This window comes from Nannobrachium achirus (assembly GCF_963921795.1).
Source record: "Nannobrachium achirus genome assembly, chromosome: 2".
Classification (NCBI taxonomy): domain Eukaryota; kingdom Metazoa; phylum Chordata; class Actinopteri; order Myctophiformes; family Myctophidae; genus Nannobrachium; species Nannobrachium achirus.
This window is the reverse complement of record NC_137811.1, coordinates 75,628,625-75,652,202: the sequence shown is the minus strand read 5'-3', so window position 1 is coordinate 75,652,202 and position 23,578 is coordinate 75,628,625. Positions and strand designations below refer to the sequence as shown.

Here is a 23,578-nt window from a genome sequence, read left to right as displayed (position 1 = left end):
GTGTTATAACAAGCAGTCAAATAAATACATTAAATAATAATAATAATAAATAAATACAAATAATAAAAAAAAATCCAATTAAAAAAATCCAGTCTATTAGCCCTTTTTTACCTTTTTATATATAATATATGCAAATGTCTCCAAATGAAAACGCATAGACATACACTTAGTAAAACATGTGTAAAATATTCATATTCTGTAGTTTTATCATGTCCTTTGAAATTGGGCTAGGTAAGGCTTCAAAATGTGGCCACATTGTGTTTTTCAGCTCCTATATGATAATAACAGTGTTATGCAGGCATCTATTTAATGAAAATATTTAGGCGAGGATTAAAAACCTGCTATTCCAGTAAGTTAAAACTTGCATTACTCAATGTCAGTTGCACACAGAGTGATTATTTATTTCTGGGGTAAACTTCAAAATGTTTCCTTCAAAATGGGACCATGCCCAATAATGCATTACTCCAAATGGTTTAAAAACAACAATCAATTTACTTTGGGTACGCTGTGTATAGGCGTTTTTTTGCAAATTATGGATATTTCATTTCAAAAATACTTTTGGCCATTTTATCGTCTAATCAGGCTTTTATAAACATCCTGAACAGTTTTTAATTTGCTTGATTCAATATTTAGATATTTGATGTAAATGTTATCAGGCCCTCCAGGCCCAGGGCCTCTCCCCACACCCACATTGTAACTTCAAACTTCATTTTAACCATGATAGATTCATTAAAAACACACATTATTTTTTTCTGGTGACTCATACTACCCTCCTAATATGTGAGCAGGCCGTGTTTGTTCAATAACTTTTTTCATTTATTTTTAATAACATTTTATTGTATTTAATTGTTTCCATTTTCCCAAAGGCCACCCGAGTCTGTGACCATCGGGGTCGCCACAGCGGCCAAATCAAGTTGGGCTCCCATCGGGCATCCCATTTTGGTATTCAAGTAGGATGTGAGGGGTCTAACTAGGGGTTTGTCATGATGCTGAATCCATTGCAAGCATTTATTTTGCACAAAAAAACATTCCTTGAGTTAGACCCCTCACATCCTACTTAAATATCCAGAAAAAAAAAACAGTTTTTCAGGGTATTTTCCTCCTGTATAGAAAGTCGATGGGAGCCCAACATGATTTGACCGCTGTGGCGACCCCGAAAGTCGCCGACTCGGGCGCCCTAGCTAAATCATTAGAGCATGCCCTGGGCTACATCTGTGCAAAATTTGGCGCTGGTTCTTTCTCTCCCGCCTATGGGATGAAGAGGTGTGCCAGAGGTGTGCTTTTCCACCGAGAACCGGAGTTGGTTCTGAACCGTGAAAGTTGGTTTCCGAACGGGAACCAAAAAATACTTGGTTCCTCTGGTTCAACGCAAGCTCTCACAAGTGTGCTGCGCTGTCAAACCAATCAAACAACATTAAGGGCAAATGGACCAGAAATACTACCATTATTTTTCTCCCACAGTGCTTAAATTGTCTGAGTTGTAAAAGGTAATAAATCCGGAGCATGAATGTCTTTCTAGAAAGACATTCCCACATTAACCCATTTACCGGGAACGTATAAGCATTATTTTATGCTTTTAAAGCTATATAAGAAATAGCAGATATACATGCTCACAGTGTGGCAAAATCGTGAACGTTTGTGCAATTCTTTCATTCTATCATGTCTTATGAATCTAAATCCTTCTAGGAGTTTTTGAAAAAATATATGTATGGCCAGTATGCAGATGATATGCAAGCCAGTGTGATTAATATCATTAATATGTATGTAATCCTAGCTGCTAACCCCCATCTCCAAATATTATGAATAAGTGACCCCCCCCCCCCCCCCCCGAAGCAAATATTTGAGTAACAAATACAAAATAATATATATATTCAAAGATTTGCTAATAATTTCAAGATTTTTCAAAAATAGCAGATCTACAAGCTCACAGAGCTAATGCTGGTATTCTAATACCATTCAACCGTTACATGGTGGGAACAATAACCACTTAGGAGAGACATGTGACGACCCTTGCCAGGGTTTGTGTGGTAGCCGTCTTGTGCTGCAGTGCTGGTTGGAGGGCATTCAGGGTTTGTGTGGTAGCCATCTTGTGCTGCAGTGCTGGTTGGAGGGCATTCAGGGTTTGTGTGGTAGCCATCTTGTGCTGCAGTGCTGGTTGGAGGGCATTCAGGGTTTGTGTGGTAGCCATCTTGTGCTGCAGTGCTGGTTGGAGGGGATTCAGGGTTTGTGTGGTAGCCGTCTTGTGCTGCAGTGCTGGTTGGAGGGCATTCAGGGTTTGTGTGGTAGCCATCTTGTGCTGCAGTGCTGGTTGGAGGGGATTCAGGGTTTGTGTGGTAGCCGTCTTGTGCTGCAGTGCTGGTTGGAGGGGATTCAGGGTTTGTGTGGTAGCCATCTTGTGCTGCAGTGCTGGTTGGAGGGGATTCAGGGTTTGTGTGGTAGCCATCTTGTGCTGCAGTGCTGGTTGGAGGGGATTCAGGGTTTGTGTGGTAGCCGTCTTGTGCTGCAGTGCTGGTTGGAGGGGATTCAGGGTTTGTGTGGTAGCCATCTTGTGCTGCAGTGCTGGTTGGAGGGGATTCAGGGTTTGTGTGGTAGCCGTCTTGTGCTGCAGTGCTGGTTGGAGGGGATTCAGGGTTTGTGTGGTAGCCATCTTGTGCTGCAGTGCTGGTTGGAGGGGATTCAGGGTTTGTGTGGTAGCCGTCTTGTGCTGCAGTGCTGGTTGGAGGGGATTCAGGGTTTGTGTGGTAGCCATCTTGTGCTGCAGTGCTGGTTGGAGGGGATTCAGGGTTTGTGTGGTAGCCATCTTGTGCTGCAGTGCTGGTTGGAGGGGATTCAGGGTTTGTGTGGTAGCCGTCTTGTGCTGCAGTGCTGGTTGGAGGGGATTCAGGGTTTGTGTGGTAGCCATCTTGTGCTGCAGTGCTGGTTGGAGGGGATTCAGGGTTTGTGTGGTAGCCATCTTGTGCTGCAGTGCTGGTTGGAGGGGATTCAGGGTTTGTGTGGTAGCCATCTTGTGCTGCAGTGCTGGTTGGAGGGGATTCAGGGTTTGTGTGGTAGCCATCTTGTGCTGCAGTGCTGGTTGGAGGGGATTCAGGGTTTGTGTGGTAGCCATCTTGTGCTGCAGTGCTGGTTGGAGGGGATTCAGGGTTTGTGTGGTAGCCATCTTGTGCTGCAGTGCTGGTTGGAGGGGATTCAGTGTTTGTGTGGTAGCCGTCTTGTGCTGCAGTGCTGGTTGGAGGGGATTCAGGGTTTGTGTGGTAGCCGTCTTGTGCTGCAGTGCTGGTTGGAGGGGATTCAGGGTTTGTGTGGTAGCCGTCTTGTGCTGCAGTGCTGGTTGGAGGGGATTCAGGGTTTGTGTGGTAGCCATCTTGTGCTGCAGTGCTGGTTGGAGGGGATTCAGGGTTTGTGTGGTAGCCATCTTGTGCTGCAGTGCTGGTTGGAGGGGATTCAGGGTTTGTGTGGTAGCCGTCTTGTGCTGCAGTGCTGGTTGGAGGGGATTCAGGGTTTGTGTGGTAGCCGTCTTGTGCTGGTTGGAGGGGATTCAGGGTTTGTGTGGTAGCCGTCTTGTGCTGCAGTGCTGGTTGGAGGGGATTCAGGGTTTGTGTGGTAGCCGTCTGGTGCTGCAGTGCTGGTTGGAGGGGATTCAGGGTTTGTGTGGTAGCCGTCTTGTGCTGCAGTGCTGGTTGGAGGGGATTCAGGGTTTGTGTGGTAGCCGTCTTGTGTTGCAGTGCTGGTTGGAGGGGATTCAGGGTTTGTGTGGTAGCCATCTTGTGCTGCAGTGCTGGTTGGAGGGGATTCAGGGTTTGTGTGGTAGCCGTCTTGTGCTGCAGTGCTGGTTGGAGGGGATTCAGGGTTTGTGTGGTAGCCGTCTTGTGCTGCAGTGCTGGTTGGAGGGGATTCAGGGTTTGTGTGGTAGCCGTCTTGTGTTGCAGTGCTGGTTGGAGGGGATTCAGGGTTTGTGTGGTAGCCATCTTGTGCTGCAGTGCTGGTTGGAGGGGATTCAGGGTTTGTGTGGTAGCCATCTTGTGCTGCAGTGCTGGTTGGAGGGGATTCAGGGTTTGTGTGGTAGCCGTCTTGTGCTGCAGTGCTGGTTGGAGGGGATTCAGGGTTTGTGTGGTAGCCGTCTTGTGTTGCAGTGCTGGTTGGAGGGGATTCAGGGAATTGGAGACACCTGGCCAGTGTCTCCTCAGCAGCTGAGGGGCATAAAGAGCTGCCCTGCGGAGAAAAAGACAGAAGGAGGCTGACACTGAACAGGCCAAGGCAGAGAGAGAGGGAGAGGAGTTGTCGGGTCAGCTGATGGTGCTGGTGGGTTTGGGGGGCTTCCCTCTGGGGGGACTGGGTTTAGCGCAAGTAGAATTCACCAGGTTGAATGTCTCAGACGAGGCGGCTGCTCGCTCCACTGGCCGTGCGTTGGCTCAGGTTAGGAGATGCATTTAGTCGGGACGAATCCGATACTTCCGTGACCACGAGAGCTAAGGTCCGTTTCTCAGTGGTTTTGTCAACTATAAAGGTTAAATAACAAACTGAGCTCCCATGTACCTCGCAAAAATGCGGGCAAAATGTTTGACAGCTAGGGTCATTTTCAGTCTCATTCACTTACTATACACCATACTATAAATGCTTTAAGTGGGATGTGAGGGGTCAAACTAGGGGTTTTTAATTATTCTGAATCCATTGCAAGCATTTGTTTTGCACGAAAAGTCTTTTGGGGTCCGTTTTTAGCCCAAGGAATGTTTTTCATGCAAAACAAATGCTTGCAATGGATTCAGAAAAAAAAAAAAAAAAACCCTAGTTTGACCCCTCACATCCAACTTAAAGCAGCTTTTTTGGGAGTCATTTTTTCCTTCATAGTATAGTGTATAGTAAGTGAATGAGACTGAAAATGACCCAAGCTGTCAAACATTTTGCCCGCATTTTTGCGAGGGCCATGGGAGCTCAATTTGTTATTTAACCTTCATAGTTGACAAAACCACTGAGAAACGGACCTTTGCTCTCGTGATCACGAAGGTATCGGATTCGCCCCAACTAATTCTCTGGGAGTTGGGGGGTGGGGATGGTGCGTTGGCTCAGGTTAGGAGATGCATTCTCTGGGAGTTGGGGGGTGGGGATGGTGCGTTGGCTCAGGTTAGGAGATGCATTCTCTGGGAGTTGGGGGGTGGGGATGGTGCGTTGGCTCAGGTTAGGAGATGCATTCTCTGGGAGTTGGGGGGTGGGGATGGTGCGTTGGCTCAGGTTAGGAGATGCATTCTCTGGGAGTTGGGGGGTGGGGATGGTGCGTTGGCTCAGGTTAGGAGATGCATTCTCTGGGAGTTGGGGGGTGGGGATGGTGCGAGGGCCCATTCAGCAGAGAGACCAGGCTACTGAGGATTTATCCCAGTCCAGTGAGTCGCCTGGCGCCACGCGCTCCTGCTGACGGATTTAAGATCAGCCCGTCTGTGGCTCCGGCTTTGGAGCAGACACAGAGAAGAGAGAGAGGGAGAAAAATAGCTTCTCAGTTATTTGGTGATAAAGGCCTGAGCTTCTCTGCACCCGCCGGCTCACCACTTTTAGATGGAACTGACAGCGTTGAAAGTGTGGGAGTTGGAGGCTGTGGAGAAGAGCAGCGTTTCACTGACATTCATGCTATGTGCTCTAAGTAACAAAAACTAAAAAAAAACAACCTAGGGTTTAGCAATTTGCAAGTCCTTTGTAGTCCGAGCATTTCAGGCAAAACATTTTTTTATGAAAAGAAGCATGACATTTGGCAGAAATTGGCACACAGTTAGAACGTACCATATGGAACATTTTTGGCTATAGGGACATCGCATATTTGTCTTGGGAAACTTGTGGGAGCCAATCAAAGTTGGGCTCTCATAGACTTTACAATAGAGTAAAATAATACAAAAAATAAATATGCTTTAAGTAGCATGTGAGGGGTCAAACTAGGTGTTTTGAATTAAACAATGAATCCATTTCTGAATCCAATGCTTGCATTGGATTCAGAAATGTTTTTCGTACACTGCACGTACCAGTACACACACGCACGCACGCGCGCACGCACACGCACACGCACACACACACACACACACACACACACACACACACACACACACAGTGTGAAGTAACGTTCATTCTTCAGTGAACCACAGCATCAAGTCATGACCCCAGTGGTTTCCTCAATGTTTCTACACTTCCTCTTCAGAACATTTCCACTTCCTCTATGTGTGTAGAATGGACCAGAACAACCAGAACCACAATTTACACATCGTTGCTGTCGTGAAGAAACCTTTCAACAACAGGAAAACCCATTTCAACAATTTATGTGTTTGGTAAATGAACGCCTTACTACTTCATACAATACTGTCACGATAAAGGAACCGTTTTGGACATATAGTGTGGGGATTTAAGGGGAGCAAATGCTAATTTAGTGCAATTTTGACTTAAAGCGCGAAATTTTGCTCAGATGTAGCTCAGGGCATGCTCTAATGATTTAGCTAGGGCGCCCGAGTCTGCGACATTCGGGGTCGCCACAGCGGCCAAATCAAGTTGGGCTCCCATCGACTTTAGTGATGAAAAGTGATGAGTCATCACTTTTCAGAGTTTTGTGGGTGCTGTGGTGACCCCGAAGGTCGCCGACTCGGGCGCCCTAGCTAAATCATTAGAGCATGCCCTGAGCTACATCTGTGCAGAATTTTGCACTTTTAGACTGATTAGCACTTGAAAAAAAAAACCTAAGGCCTCCGACTAACATGAATACTCACCCATACGTGTATTGTTTTCTGAGGCCATTTCTAGCCCACGGAATGTTTTTTGTGCAAAACAAATGCCTGCAATGGATTCAGCATCATGACAAACCCCTAGTTAGACCCCTCAGATCCTCCTTAAATAATCTTTTTCTGGGTATTTTCCTCCTGCATAGAAAGTCAATGGGAGCCCAACTTGATTTGGCCGCTGTGGCGACCCTGAAGGTCGCAGACTCGGGCGCCCTAGCTAAATCATTAGAGCAAGCCCTGGGCTACATCTGTGCAAAATTTCGCGCTTTAAGTCAAAATTGCACGAAATTAGCATTTGCTCCCCTTAAATCCCCACACTAATAGTAGAGGGCCTGGCTAAGATATGCATGCACTTAATTTAGGAGAGAATATCTCAACTGTTCTCGACTAATATGACCTCAAGGAACAACTTAAGAACTGTGAGGAATTCTCCATCCGGGACGAAATACAAGAGGTTATCGCAACCTTTGGAAGAACGTGTTGATATCAAGGCATGGATGTGGTATTGTGTAACTTTGGTATTGTGTAACCTGGTAATGGACTGACGAGAGGGAAGAGGGGGACTTTGACAGAGATGATCTTGTGAACATTCCTGCTTATAATACATACAGTATGCTATTTGTAACCTGCCAGCACATAAATGAACCTGCTTGATGAACCACTGAGGACCGTGTCATCCATTCAACCGGTTTCAGAGATTGCCTTGTCGGAGGGCAGCAACTGCAATGCTCTTTTATGGGTTCTCAATATTATGGGACCAAAGCCTAACCTGACTTTCGTAAATATCGTCACTGTCGGGAAGAAACCTTGTATCTCCAAGTTTCACATTTGTACGTTTCTTCGCAAAGTAAAGCCCTGCTTCATCATACAAGGCTGTCGCAAATCTACAAGCACACAACGCCTGTGTGCTTGTAGATCGGCTGTTTTCCCTAGTTTAAATCATTTTTAAAATGATACATACAATTCTGGCTTTCAAGCAGTTTCAAGGGGCACACTTGACCCTTCTCAGGGGCACACCAAAGGTCCCCAGGCACAGTGGTTGAGAAACACTGCCCTAGACACACATTCAAATAACACTTCATAAGGGTGTCAACAATTACTTCATTTATGTATATCTCTCTCTTGTGCCATGCCTGGCTGCCCCTTTACCCCCCGGCTCCACCGAGCGCGTCGAGCGTCGCGTCAACGTCAACGCAGGGAACGCTCCCGTTTTAATCAATGAAGGGTGCTCCACTGCCGACGTCAACGTCCGCGTCGGACGCTCAAATTCGCCCCGGTTCATTTTTTGACGGCGTCCGACGCCGGCACGACGCCGTCATTTTGGTGGAGCCCTAGCCTTACTGCCATAGAGCATTCAGCCCTGCCATGGAGGAGATACAGCACTCTTGATTCCCTTTCTCTTTCATGCTCAGACAAGTAGCAAACATTTTTTTACAACATTGTCACATTGTAAAGAAGAGTTTTTCTGTGGGAAGTGGTGGGCCCATGACGGGAGACCAGCATGCATTTTCATTAAACTTTAAACAAGGCTCTCAAGACAATCTGCATGAATGCCAGGTACCCACATCAGAACAACAACAGCAAAAAAGCCTTTCTGTAATAAAAACCCAAACTATTTGGATAGCTTAGATAGATACCTTTAGCTTGCTACAGTAGGCCTACATAAATAGACTGCCGTACAATGATTGTTTAATAGTATTAGTAAGGGGAACATAAGAAAATCGTTACCAAGACATTTCTTCACCAATGTGTTTCTAAAGGTGTGTAATAATATGTACTAAAAGGTTGAAATTCAACTCCTGGGGGAAACCTCATAAAAAATGATTTGTGTTTGTGTCCCATTAACTTTACCATACAGGAAGAAAATACAAAAAATAAATATGCTTTAAGTAGCATGTGAAGGGTCAAACTATGGGTTTTTCATGATGCTGAATCCATTGCAAGCATTTGTTTTGCACCAAAAACATTCTGTGGGATACAAATGGCCCCTACAAAACAGTGAAAATTGATGATTCATCACTAAACCATCGTTTTGTGGGTCCCTTTTTAGCCCAAGGAATGTTTTTCGTGCAAAAGAAATGCTTGCAATGGATTCAGCATCATGAAAAAAAAACCTAGTTTGACCCCTCATATGCTACTTAAAGCATTTTTTTTTTTTCCTGTATAGTAAATTAATGGGACACAAACACAAATCAGTTTTTTTATGAGGTTTCCCCCGGGAGTTGAATTTCAACCTTTTAGTACATATTATTAAACACCTTTAGAAACACATTGGTGAAGACATTTCTTGGTAACGATTTACTTCGCAGATTGGTCAAATATCTTATAAAATCCCCTTACTATATACATATTAACCCTTTTAGTGCCTATCCCGAACTAGTTCGGGATATTCGGGATCAAAAACAATTTTTTATTTGCTATTTTACTTACCCCAAGCTGCTTGGAGCAACGTGGGTGGTCCCGGCTCGCCCAGCGCTCACCAACGAGAGACGCTAGATGCTCCGACGATTTATTCCATTGAAAATGGTTTAAAATAAAGTTTAGACCCCCCCAATGTTCACCCAATGTTCATTGTAGGCGGCGCGACGTATTCCAGGGTGCCTATCCCGAACTAGTCCGGGATATTTAATAAAATGAATTATTTTATCGGAGGCCTCAACGAAGCCCCGGTCTAGACGTCCATCCTTGGCCGGGACTTAGACTCGGCCATCCACGGGCCGTATTCGCGCTAACGGCCGGATCGCGCCGCCCACTCCAATAATAAATCACATCTTTGCTCAGCCAGTTGCGAATGGCTGCCGCCTCTAGGTGGTTTTTCAGGGCGATTTTAAAGGATGCTAGGGACTTATGACATTATGCCCTTAATCCGTCCGTCATTAATTGTGTCTCTAATTTAATCTAAACTTCACACGGGGGTTCATTACCAACATGGCTCGAAGGAATTCATATTTAATTATTCTATGCTCAAGGTCAAGGCCATTGTTACCATAGTCGATGGTTTATCATGTTCTTTGTTTTGATTGCCTATAGCAGGGGTCTTCAACAGAGGGTCCGGGACCCCTAGGGGGTCCCCAGAGTTACTACAGGGGGAAACTTCTTTGTCTCCTTTTTTATATTAACCACTTGAACCCTAGCGTCCATATTCTGAGAACTTTAGCCAAAAATAGCAGATCTACAAGCTCACAACGCCTCGCAGCGCGAGGCGTTGTGAGCTTGTAGATTGGCTATTTTTGTCAAAGAGCTTTGGTGTAGAGGGGAAAAAGAGCAGACTAAGTACAGAGTGAAAGGTGAAGTTTATTAGTATTGACAGTTCAAGTGTTTGAAAACACAAATTGACATGAATCCAAAATACACTGATGATTGTGCTGTCAAACAATGAAATTATATGGAATCTATGAACAGGTTGTGGGGGTCCCTGCTTCATCTCTCTCTCAACTAAGGGGTCCTTGGCCTGAAAACGTTGAAGACCCCTGGGTTAGGTTACAGTAGGATGAGGGGGATGCAGTCATGCCAGAGAGTCATTTCAAGTCTCTGTAGCTTCCATGATGTCCTGTGTCTCTGTGTTTGTGGTTGGCAGGTCTCAGACACAGCACTAAAGTAATGACCATCACTAATGGAGAGCTGAATGCAACCCAGTCAGGAGTAACAAGTGTCAAACAACAGTTGTGGTGGATAATGTGTTGTCTTCTCTCTGCTGTGTGTGAGGGCCGTCCAGGGCTTGGCTTTACACTGAGCTGAGGCTGCTGCTGGCAAACTGGTTATTGAAGTTGTGTGGAAGAAAGAGGTGTGTGTGTGTGTGTGTGTGTGTGTGTGTGTGTGTGTGTGTGTGTGTGTGTGTGTGTGTGTGTGTGTGTGTGTGTGTGTGTGTGTGTGTGTGTGTGTGTGTGTTTGACTTACTGCTGCTGTGCTGCACCATATGTAATGCATAGGGGTGTAACGATATAGTAACTGTATTGAAATATTGTTTTTAACTTAAAAAATTGAAGTATATCGAAATGAAAACAGCTAAAATCGAATCGTATAGTTTTATTTTGTATAATATCGAATTGGCAGTGCAAAGAATCGATTGTATCGATACTACCTACCTACTTGTGCATTGTGTGTGCATTTAGCATTTTTAAGAAGAAAAAAACTAAAAGGAGGAGTTTAATTACTTTTCCTTTCCATGTAGCTACACTGGTCTATGGATAAATGTGTGTAATCTCTGGGTTCATGTCAAGGTGCAGGTTTGTCAATATACTGTACAATGTCCATGTATTTGGCAGATAATCACTGTGTTTACTTATTTATATCCATAATAATACATGTTTCCCTTAACCTGCACTATCCACACCTTTGAACACAGATTTAATTTCTTTGCTAAATAGTTACTATATCGATTTTAAATCATTGAATCGAATCGTATCGTATTGCCATGAATGAACCAATATCGTCCATGTATCGTATCGTCAACCATGTATCGTGATACCGTATGTATCGAATCGCTATTAAAATGTATTTTTTACACCCCTAGTAATGCACCTTGTGAGAAGAGTGCTATAAAATGCCCCATTTACCATTTTATTTACCATTCACCATATTTAGTGCTCACTGTTAGGGGCCTGACTGTCTGTGAAAGAAAAGGACATGTTTCAACAAGCCATGTGGGTTTCTTACAATGCATGGCTGCTTCACTGCCATCTCTTCTAAATGACAGAGCTTGGTTTTATGTCTAGTCTCTATTATGATTCTATTGCTCTGTGTTCTCCCTGCTAGCAACAAGGAACTGAGCACATTCCACATTAAGTTCACATTAACCACATTGTAAAATCAATTCAGTGGATTCAGCAAGCGTTATTATAGAGAGCCGTGAGGCATTCTGGTCTTTGTAAAACCACTGAACAGAGATCACTGTTACAAGCAGAACCACATAAAAAAGAGACTTGTCCAACAACAATATCACATGTAGGCCTAACTGGAATGGGGAAATGAGATGCGGCTGACCTTTGTCTGGTTGTGTGTGTGTGTGTGTGTGTGTGTGTGTGTGTGTGTGTGTGTGTGCGTGCGTGCGTGTGTGTGTGTGTGTGTGTGTGTGTGTGTGTGTGTGTGTGTGTGTGTGTGTGTGTGTGTGTGTGTGTGTGTTTATATTTGTGTCAAGGCAAAAGGAAACCCTGCTAATTATGCAGGGATTTACTTAATTGACTGAACTGTCCTATCAGGCTCACAGAGACTCATACTGTTTATTAATTTGCATTCAGGAGGCTCCTCTGCTCTGAAGAAAAATCACTGTAGGGCAGAGGGCAGCAAATTGGAGCTTCTATAAATTCACAAAATACCTTGTTTGAACAAAATACTGGTTCCTTTGGCTTATTAAGTTATTCAGTGTGATTCTCTTTTTTCATTGCAAAATCTGAGCAATTTAATGTGCAATGGTCCTTGGCTTAGTAATTTGCAAAGTGTGGATATTGTGATATTGCTCCAATTCACATTTTTCTGAAAAGTATAAAAACATTTCAATCTATATGGGACTGCAGAAAAAAGCCAAACCAAATGGTTGATGGCTGATGGATTGTTTCACAGTGTTAACATGAACTGTGTGACTGGGATTTGATAAAGCAGCTCTGAAGTCGTGTATGAAAATGTTGGACATGTTTAAAAGAGCACAGACATGACAGCTGGTCCAATGGTTTTCTGCATTTTTATGATGTCATTAACCTTTCCTGCTCTGAGCTGAAGGAACAGCAACAGCAGCTCCACACTGCTTCACCCCAGACTGACAAACATTCATTTCCTTCCCCAGAGCGGGTCAGGGTCCATCCAAGGATAGCAACTCCTGAGGCCACATTTACTCTGCCTCTGTCTAAAACTCAATTATGATCTGCATTATGAAACATATTCTAACTTCTATAATTTTTATCCCATGATTTTGTAACCCATTTTTTCACCCAGTGCCAATTGCCTATGTAATCCTGGGCTCTGCTCTCCCTCTGCCGCGCCTGGGGAGACAACTGACTGACCTCATGCTTCCTTCAATGCATGAGTAGTCCAAGTTGTTTCTTTTCACCTGACAGGGGGGATTTCCCCGGGATGGACGTAGCACGTGGAAGGAACACGTTATTCCAACCAGTTCCTTTCCCCTCCATCAGGCGCCCCGGCTGGTCAGGGGGAGGCATTATTGAGGCCAGGATTACTGCATGTTTTTGTGAGGGTATCAACACTAGGAGACACGGGGAGAACATGCAAACTCCACACAGAAAGGCCCTATCGCCGACCCCACCTAGGGTGTGGGCGCTGATGACACGGAGGGAGAAACACGCCCCCAGCACCCACAGCGCCCCCCGGGGGGAATCGAACCATGAAACATATTCTAACACTAATGTCAATGTGAAGGAAGCTTCTAGTTGTGGTGCTTTACCCTTTATGGTTAACACAGGAAGAATGACATCCAAGGAGTGTTTCACTTGGAACATCAAACAGGCTTCAGGGCCTTTCAGAATAATAATACAAAATATATTTTATATTATACACAGTATTGACCAACATCGTTACATTCATTTGAAAAGAGAGAGAGAGAGAGAGAGAGAGAGAGAGAGAGAGAGAGAGAGAGAGAGAGAGAGAGAGAGAGACAGAGAGAGAGAGAGAGAGAGAGAGAGGGACGGACGGACGGACGGACGGACGGACGGACGGACGGACGGACGGACGGACGGACGGACGGACGGACAGGCGGACAGACGGACGGTCAGACAGACGGACGGTCAGACAGACAGACAGACAGACAGACAGACAGACAGACAGACAAATGAGCACAGTGTGTGTGTATGTGTGTGTGTGTGTGTGTGTGTGTGTGTGTGTGTGTGTGTGTGTGTGTGTGTGTGTGTGTGTGTGTGTGTGTGCGAGTGTGTGTGTGTGTGTGTGTGTGTGTGTGTGTGTGTGTGTGTGTGTGTGTGTGTGTGTGTGTGTGTGTGTGTGTGTGTGTGTGTGTGTGTGTTGAGAGAACAGTCCAACTTTGTACGCCGATTGGACACAGTTTGTTTTGTGACATTTGATAACACAGCAGGTTATTTTATGGCTCTGACACACAATGCTTGAATATGTAAAAAGACAGTGAAGGGAACATTAACTACCGATTTACAATTCAAGCATTGAGCAGATGCTCTTATCCAAAGTGACTTATAGGCCTACAAATGCAAAACCTCAACATGTAAACATGAGTTCAAGTGGATAAACAGAAAGGTAAACAGTCATATTTATCCTTGTTGACAAGGAGTCCATGTGTGAGCGCTGGAGCCAACTTCTGCAGTGTGTCAGTGGCTAACAGATGGCATAAATCATTCTCTTAAACGCTGCATTAAAGTTGTACCATGTAACTTTTTTTATAAAACAAATCTTAAAATGGTCCTAGCTGTTAAATCGCTAAAGTTTTAGAACCCCCACTCCGTTATTGCCAGACCCAGAGGGTCGGCCTACAAAAGGCTTTGTCTGTCGGTCGGTCGGTCGGTCCCTCTTTTCCTCAGTGTGCACACACAGGTGACGGCACTCAAGGCAATCAGCCGAGCAAGGGAAGGGAGGGGCAGATGCGTGTGTGTGTAACACACACACACACACACACACACACACACACACACACACACGCACACGCACACGCCCACACACACACACACACACACACACACACACACACACACACACACACACACACACACTCACACACACACACACACACACACACACACACACACACACACTCATACACACACACGCACCCACACGCACGCACACACACACACACACTCACACACACACACACACACACTCATACACACACACGCATCTGCCCCTCCCTTCCCTTGCTCGGCTGATTGCCTTGAGTGCCGTCACCTGTACGGGACCAGCTGAGTTGAGTTGGCTGACGAGCTGCTGAGACTATAAATTCCTGTGTGTTCATGTGTTAGTTCAGTGCTGCACCCCTTCCTTGCATTCTGATTTTCATTGCGGGTCTGACAGAACCAGGTGACCTGGTCTAGTTTTCAGCTTCTAAAGCCTTCTCTTTATATGTTTTCTATGATCCCTGCCCGGGACCGGTTTTCGCGGAAAAATTGCGTCATCACACTACCGGCCAATCACAGCGAGGGTTATACACTGCCGGCCAATCACAGCGCAGAACATACACTGCCGGGCTCTCTGGTGGGTTTAGGAAACACGCCTTCAGGAAGTACACTGCAGTGTTTACACTGGAGGAGTCTAGCATGTAACTCTCCAACCGCTGCTCGTAGAAGGACACGGGAGACCTCATTGAAAGCGTCTCGGCGAGGCGAGGCGGACGCGGTGGTCTGACGGCCCGGTCCGCGAGCGAAAAACGGACGAAAAAAGCAAACGCGACCGCGGTTTGCTATACTGCTACAGACCACCAGTTGAGCAACTTACACAGTATAGCTTTAAGTATTAATCATTCTCAGCAATGTCACTGTCACCATGCTCTGCGGGCCACAGGGCATGCAAAGTGTGATTAATGGAGGTGACGATTTAAGAAGCCATGTTGGAACCCCCTGCCCTTCCCTGCCCCGTTCACCCAGTGCCCGCTCTGGAAGGGGCACGGACCCTTCAACTAAGACTCAACCAACCTACAGTAAGAGAGGTGGCCAGATAGATCAGGGCCTGCTCTGTTTGCTCCAGGGTGCGGCTCGGCCCTCTGCTGTCTTTTGGTGTAAAGATAACAGTGATGGGACTGTCATCATCTGACAGGATGGATTATTGAGTTAGCTCCTAGCTGTCTTCTTTTGAGGACGTACCCAGGATGCTGAGTGGTTCAGAACACAAGATTCAATCAGGAGGAAATGATATGTTGGAGATAAATCTAAATCCAATTACCAGGAATCAATAGGCATTTGGAAGCATTTAATGAACGAGCAGAGCATTTTTTTAATATGACACTTGGATTAAGATCACAGCTGATGATAGTGATGTTATTGTAGTAATTTGTCACTTCAGATGTCTTCTCACTCTCATGCTCTTTCCCTACAATAAAAGCTGCATGTCTGAAATCACCAGAGGGAATTTCTCCAGCCTGTTAACTAAACACACTGGATTTGTTTGTATAATGTGCTGTCATACAAGCATGACTTCCAAAGTGAGTTTGAAAACATGACCAATGATGAAAAACTCCCAAACCTACTGGGAGAAATACAACAATGTTCGAACACAGCAGCAAGATTTGTGAACTGTTGCGACAAAAGAAGGCTAGAAACACAACCACCCTAAGGACTATAAACCATGGATTGACATCTAGACCTACTGCACATACAGTATGAAACAGAGCTGATACCTTTATATGCATTTTGAGAAAAAATAATGCTGTTATTTGTTCCAAAAGCTTTATACCCTGTATATATATAAAATGTCACAATGTGACATAGATCTGTTTACACAATGCTGTACCCCCTCCCAATGTATATGTGTGGGTTAGATTATGTTCCCCATTTTCAACTGTTTTTATTTTATTTGTGACACTTGCTTTGGCAATGTAAACGTATGTTTTCTCATGCCAATAAAGCTCCTTTGAATTGAAAAATTGAATTGAATTGAATTGACTTCATGTTCTCACTGTTACCCTACAGGCCTCTGTGCTGCTGTTGCTGCTTCTTATCCTCACATTACATTGAAGCACTTCTTATCCTCACATTACATTGAAGCACTTCTTATCCTCACATTACATTGAAGCACTTCTTATCCTCACATTACATTGAAGCACTTCTTATCCTCACATTACATTGAAGCACTTCTTATCCTCACATTACATTGAAGCACTTCTTATCCTCACATTACATTGAAGCACTTCTTATCCTCACATTACATTGAAGCACTTCTTATCCTCACATTACATTGAAGCACTTCTTATCCTCACATTACATTGAAGCACTTCTTATCCTCACATTACATTGAAGCACTTCTTATCCTCACATTATCATTGAAGCACTTCTTATCCTCACATTACATTGAAGCACTTCTTATCCTCACATTACATTGAAGCACTTCTTATCCTCACATTACATTGAAGCACTTCTTATCCTCACATTACATTGAAGCACTTCTTATCCTCACATTACATTGAAGCACTTCTTATCCTCACATTACATTGAAGCACTTCTTATCCTCACATTACATTGAAGCACTTCTTATCCTCACATTACATTGAAGCACTTCTTATCCTCACATTACATTGAAGCACGGCCGTAGCTGAATGGGAAGAGTTTGGGATTCAGAAGGTCTCCGGTTCACCCCCGGGTCCCAGTCTGTGACAAAGTCCCTGAGTAAGACACTTATTAACACCTTACTCAGCGTTTCTGCAAGTGGGTGACGTGGCACCAGTTCAGCCGTGCCTCAGAAAACTTTGATATTTTTTGGACTAAGTACAGAGTGAAAGGTGAAGTTTACACTGTATATGTTATCGACAGTTCAAGTGGTTAAATATCTGAAAACACAAATTGACATGAATCCAAAAGACACTGATTGATGATTGTGCTGTCAAACGATTAAACTATATGGAATCTATGAAAAAGTTGTGGGGATCCCTGCTTCATCTCTCTCTCTCTCTCAACTGAGGGGTCCTTAGCCTGAAAACGGTGAAGACCCCTGATATAAAGTAGGCCTACTGTATATAGGTCCAACAGCAGCTAAACCCAAATATGGCATGTGTTATGCTGACTGTGACAGCATGACATCACACCCCAGTCATCATCATCACGACGCACCTATCGCGTTCTCTTCAAAGGCATCTGTAAAAGCGTGTCGATCTGGCTATTCAGCCTCTAATTGGACAACAGACCCACCCACATGACAGGAAGCAAAGCTACAAGTAGGAAGTAAACCATGAGGTAATGGTTTTTCAGAATCTGCACCCTTGAATTATGTAAAACTAGCCCTTACCCGTTCAAAGATATGAGCTCCAAAATGATGTGCAGTGTGTGGGTTATGGGGTGTGCGCTGTGCACACAGTATATGAGGGATGGAAAGTAACTTTCTGGTGCTTGCATGATAATATGTAGGAGCATCAATGTAAGAAATACCCGTTTTGTTTAAAGGCTACAGAGATACTGTGTACCGATCTACATGACAACATCTGAAAGAGGGCCAGCCAACCCCCCACCCCCCCGCCCACACACACACACACACACACACACACACACACGCGCGCGCACGCACACGCACACACACACAGAGCTGGTTAAACATGTTGCCCCATGCTAGATGCAGAATAGATATGCCTCATGCTAGATGCAGAATAGACAGTTACACCATAAAAATGCTAATATACAGCATATGATTTGTGAAAGTGACAAACAGGCTTCACAGTTATGTCAGGTGTGTTCATATGCTAATGGTGATGCGATTTCAGATCAATTGCTCCAGCCACTGAGGAGAAACGCTGCACTCAGACATTCGCAAAATTATAGTATAGATGGCCTGGTTCCCCGCTTTTACCCCAAAATGCCTCTAACCTCCTTATAGAAGGCCTTTTTTTCAGAATTTCCAATCAAGTAAGTGAGAGAATGTTGTAGTAGGAAGCAAAGTTACTACTACACTGTAAAACCCTATGAGGCCAGCTTGTTATCATAACTATATTTTCCTTTTCAATTCAACACAGATTTGTGCAAATAGTCGTTTTAACTTAAAATAATTCATTGAAAACGTCTCAACAACCAAGAAGTTTACTTAATTAAAACACAGTGCCACGTCAACAACATTAACTCAAGTTCTCTAGTTAAGTTGACGACTGAATGCTCATCAAAGCAGAGCCTCGTATCAGCGTCATGACGTGTACGCTGCGTATTACGTCAGTGACGTCACGTGGTTCCCTGTTTGAAGTGGGCGCGCTGTGTGCAGTGTGGATGGAACAGACAACAAACAGAGGATAACATCGTATTTTGTAACAAGGTGAGTGTAAAATGTTATAATGATATCTGCCAACTAATATTTAACACATGTTTTACGTTCTAGATTTGATTACATGATCTTCTGTGTTACTCGTTTATTGAACATGGAACGGCAAACTGGGCAGTGGGCACCAACCGTTGTTATGCTAGCTGTAGCTAAGCTGCCCAGTTTGGTAGTGACCATAATACGTCCTCTTTTCCCCGGCCGGACATGCACTCTTTTTGAGGGCTGTCCGGCCTGTCCTTGGGGAGTTTATGAAATCCTTCAAATGTCGGGGGTTTCGAGTTTGTGTAGCGTGAGCGTCTACTTTATCAGCGCATCATAGACCATTGTATTTACCATACACGTTCAGTGGTTCATTTGAGAACACACACTGAGAGGCTGTGGTCCTGTCTGGTCCACCCCGAACCCCGGAATGTGTGTGTATTCATTATAAACCATTATTTATGAGTATAAATGCTTTAGATAAATACATATTATTTATAAATCAACCCAGTGAGTATTTTTGGGTATATTTAGTGTCTCCAAGAGTACTTAAAGTACAAAATGTTTGAAAACAGCAGATGCAATGCGTTATGTGCTTGTAGATCAGCTATTTTTAATGGCCAAGGTATGAAATGGGGAAATAAATTATTGTGGAGACAATAATTGGATCAGAGATATAGTGGAGTAGAAGAATTAGAAATGGGAAATACAACTACAGTACAAATAACTAAATTGTTACTTTACAACTCTGGTAAGGGGGTACATTTGGTTACGTTTGCTCTCTTACAGGTCTATAAAGCCCCTTTTTGCCCCAAATATCACAATTTAACTGGGGAACCCTTGGAACCCCATCAGACAAGCAACTGTAATCTTTGGTTGCAAACCATTGGCGTTTGGTAGCCCATACATCCAAACAGTAAAGTCCCATCTGATTCTATTAAACAATGTTAAACTCACCAACATTGCAGCTGTACGGAAAGCTTGAATTATCCTCTTTCAATCTGCAAAGTGTTTCATTCAAATCCACGAGACATGTTATGAGTTGCACTCAAATCACTCAATTGTCCTGCACCTGTCTATATTGCACATAATCAGGAGGCAGCTGTTAATGTTGTTCAGTATAATCATAGGACCTTTCTGTTTGAATGGGCTGCCTGTCAATGGTTGGTGTTGTAACTCTAATTTATAGTGGCTTTATGTTTTAGGCACAATCATTTAGACCTATCATATTTTTGTATATTATGTTTTAGGCACAATCATTTAGACCTATTATATTTTTGTATTAGAATATACATTTCATAACAAAGTGTGGTATTCAAACTTGTAATTGCTAATTGCTATAGTTAAAATGTTTTGCAAAAGCACTAAATAGGCTTTGAATAACCTTGGTGGAGAACATTTTAGGCCATAGCCATTAGGATGTGTTTCATTTTTACTTGAGATTGTAATAGCAGCAATACATTAATACTGGAGACTAGTTTGGACTTGAAGCCATGTGAAACTACCATTCATTGCTGTGATGTGAGAACTATTACGTTGTAAGACTCTGAGCTCTGACACTTTTTTCTGGAGTGTGCACAGTATACAGTATATACAGTATTGCCCTTTATACTGTTAAACTGGTGACTGAAAATATGGTGCCATTTTCTTTAAATAGCTTGGAGGAAAATATAAAATGCCTATTAAACCAGTGGTTTGTCTCAACCTGTGGGTCAGGACCCCAGGGCGTCCCCACATGATTAACTTAATGTACAACATTGTTTTCTGTCTTAACAGTAAATTACAAAAATAGCTGATCTACATGCTAGATGCTACATGCACAACAGTGTTGCATGCAGCATGTAGATCTGCTATTTTCACTATTCATGGGTTGCTATTGTAGTCCTAAACTCAGCATGTTGAGGAGCAACACAGGTCTTTGATTGTCTGATTGGCACAGAACTAATGTTCTACGCCAATCAGAACACCTGTGTTGTTCCTCAACATGGCCGCTGTAGGACTACAATTGCAACCCATGAATAGAACTGTGTTATACATAATGTAATTCCTCAACTCTTAGTGCTCGTCAGGGTGGGGGGTGGGGGGGGGGGATTGTGGGGGTCACGGCTTGAATAGGTTGAGAACCACTGTATTAAACTACCAAGTCGCATATCTGTCCTAATTCTGTCTTTTCTTTTTCTAAGGCTCCAATTGCGGAGGATTCCCAACTTCCCAACATAGCTCAACCACTAAATCCCCCCTGTCAGCCTACTTGTTGCAAGGCTGATCTTCCAAAGCGTTCCTGCTCAGTTGAGGTATTCCTTTTGCTTATTTTCAGAATAATTTAAGTAATAATGGCAGAGACAGTCAACATACATTTATTGTAATCACATTTTTGTGTTAGGAATGTGACAAAAACCTACAAATATTGTTAAACTCAAGTCTCCATGGCGTGAGTAATCAACAGAGAAAAAGTCATTTTGGGGGTGATTTACTTATGTTGGCATACCATTTTGACATGCCTCGCCTGTTCAAGCCAACAGTAGTAGTAGAGAGGACAACACAATTCCCTTGAAAATGTGGCCCTCCCACTAGCTATTCAGCACAAATTCAGTGATCTGACTAATGTATCACTTGCCACAACAGCCCTAATACATGGAACAAAATATGTGAAGGGGATGTTTGTATCATATGGAAGCACAAGTGGACTCCCTGATTTCTGCCAAGTCCTGTACATTGTTATAGTGGACAATAACCCATTCATTGTTCTACAACCTTTCTCTGCTTGGTACCTGGACCTCTATAGATGTTTTGAAGTTTGCAATGAGGATTCCCAGCTGTTTGTGGTAGACGTGGCAGAGCCGAACCACTACATCCCCTGTCAGCCTACATGTTGCATGGCCATCTCCTGATCTCTCCGAAGGCATTCCTGCTACACTGAGGTAATCCCTTGGCTTATTTTCAGGATAATTACTATGAAAACCTCCACCAGCTGTCTGTCACACTTTGCACACACACTCTTTGGATGGCAAACCACAACCTCCAGCTTCTAGCGCCACCATCAGGCCGAATTTTGGCCTAAAATCATGCAAACCGGTACACCGTATCTTTAAAGTCATGTAATCAACATAGATCTGTCCAATTTCCCATATTACCTCCTGATTGGCTATGATTGCCTTCTAAAGTTTGTGGATGCGACCTGACAGTCGCTTTTCTCCTGATTAGGGACTCAGACTGGTAATTTTGTCTGACTGGTTATTGTCTGTTTACTCTGAACTAGCACTGAAGCCTTTGTTTCATCACAACTCTACCTTAAGCCAATCCCTCTGCTTGTTTTTTGTTCTTTAATGCCTATAGATTGAAGCAGAGTTTGCTCGCCTTACATCTGTTGACCTGAAAGGCGCCCTCTTCGCTGGACTGGACAAGTATCTGCCAAGGTTCCTGGATATCTACAGAGCCAAGACAGGTGTGGAGGAGCTGAAAAGTCTTTTGAAGACACTGGATAGTGATGTAAGTATGCTTAACAGGCCGGGAACACATTTTGGAATATTACAGTACATGTACAGTATGTAGCAACATATTTGTTTTTGTAGGTTAACTTTTGACTAATTGTTTTTCAGAAAACTTATGTCAGGCCAAAAAGGGTTAAAGGATGACTCTGTCACTTTTCAACCTATCTTCATATAGGTCCTCACTAATGTTCATAATAAAATAGCACAATTATTTTCTACTCGGTCCAAGTCTCTTAGGAGAGCTGTAGGAAGTTCAGAAACCCATTCTCCAGTGACATTATTGTCTGACAGATTTCTTAAAAAAACAGTAACAGGCTTCTCCCAGTCCCGTCTCTCCTGCTTTTTAATAAAAACAAATATTTTCAACATGGGTCAATGGTTTCATACAACCAGGAGAAAGAAACCCTTTACCAGCTTTAATTGTATCGTTTTCCAAATTTGTTTCATGACTTAGAAATGTCTTGTTTATCCAGTATCTCCCTCTCCTGATTGGATGACATTGGTATTTTGGAAATATAGAGCTACACACACACACACACACACACACACACACACACACACACACACACACACACACACAGACACACACACACACACACTCTCTTATCATTTATCCTTATCGACTCCCTTCAACTGTTAAATACTCTAGCCTGATGTAATTTGACTGAAACTGTTCCATTGGTTGTGTATTGTCTATTTTTTTTAGTGTTCCAACCAATGGAAAAGGGCTGTGGTGTTGATGGGGCTCCCCCTCTACCTCAAAGATGCTGGATCCAACTTTGGCAAGAAAGTCCAGGTATATTTTATATTTTCCATCAGCCTGTACTCTACTTATACGTATCCTATGTTACTGTGTGTCTCCTAACAGTGGGTTGGGACCAATCATGAGTAGTAGTGAAAATAAGAGATCTAAAAGCTCACAATTCATTGCAATGTGAAGTGTTGGATTAACTATTTTCACTAGTTAGGGTCCCAGGGAGGTGCATTTCTGTTTTGGGTCTCAAGTTAAAAGTTTTGAGAACCAATGGTGTGATTCACACTTAATGCACCAAAATCAATCAAGTTTATATCTTGTCTTAAAGTTTCTATTGTTTGTTCACTTTGTTTAGGCCACAGATTCTGAGGCAGAGATGACCAAAGGAATTGCGGTGGGGATCCTTCAAGTGACAGAGGACACTGAGGTTCTTGGATTCGCAGTGGTCATCGAGGAGAAAATCATCTTTCCAGAAGTCTGTGATTTTCCAAATGCTGTGGCACTGCTCATGGGTCTGCTGTACGCCCTGAACATCGATTATCCCAAAGGATTAAGGTACACTTTTGAAATAATCCAGAAGATGCTGATGGACATTGGTGGAGGCCAATGCTCGGCATTGGTTCATGGGTTGAGAAACAAGCTATTGAGGAAGAAGTTGTAAGCAGAGTTTAGGCCTTGACCCTGACCTTTAA

At 43.7% G+C, this 23,578-nt stretch overlaps 1 protein-coding gene across 1 annotated transcript; it reads left to right on the top strand.

Annotated features, from left to right (window-relative positions):
• Positions 1 to 8,296: 8,296 nt before the first annotated feature.
• LOC308308436 (uncharacterized protein) lies at positions 8,297 to 23,547 on the top strand (the record flags this gene model as incomplete). Its single annotated transcript, XM_080753852.1, has 6 exons — positions 8,297 to 8,303; positions 10,324 to 10,388; positions 20,825 to 20,935; positions 21,978 to 22,130; positions 22,839 to 22,928; positions 23,242 to 23,547. 6 exons carry the CDS (start codon positions 8,297 to 8,299, stop codon positions 23,545 to 23,547), a joined length of 732 nt encoding a protein of 243 aa, XP_080609978.1.
• Positions 23,548 to 23,578: the final 31 nt, after the last annotated feature.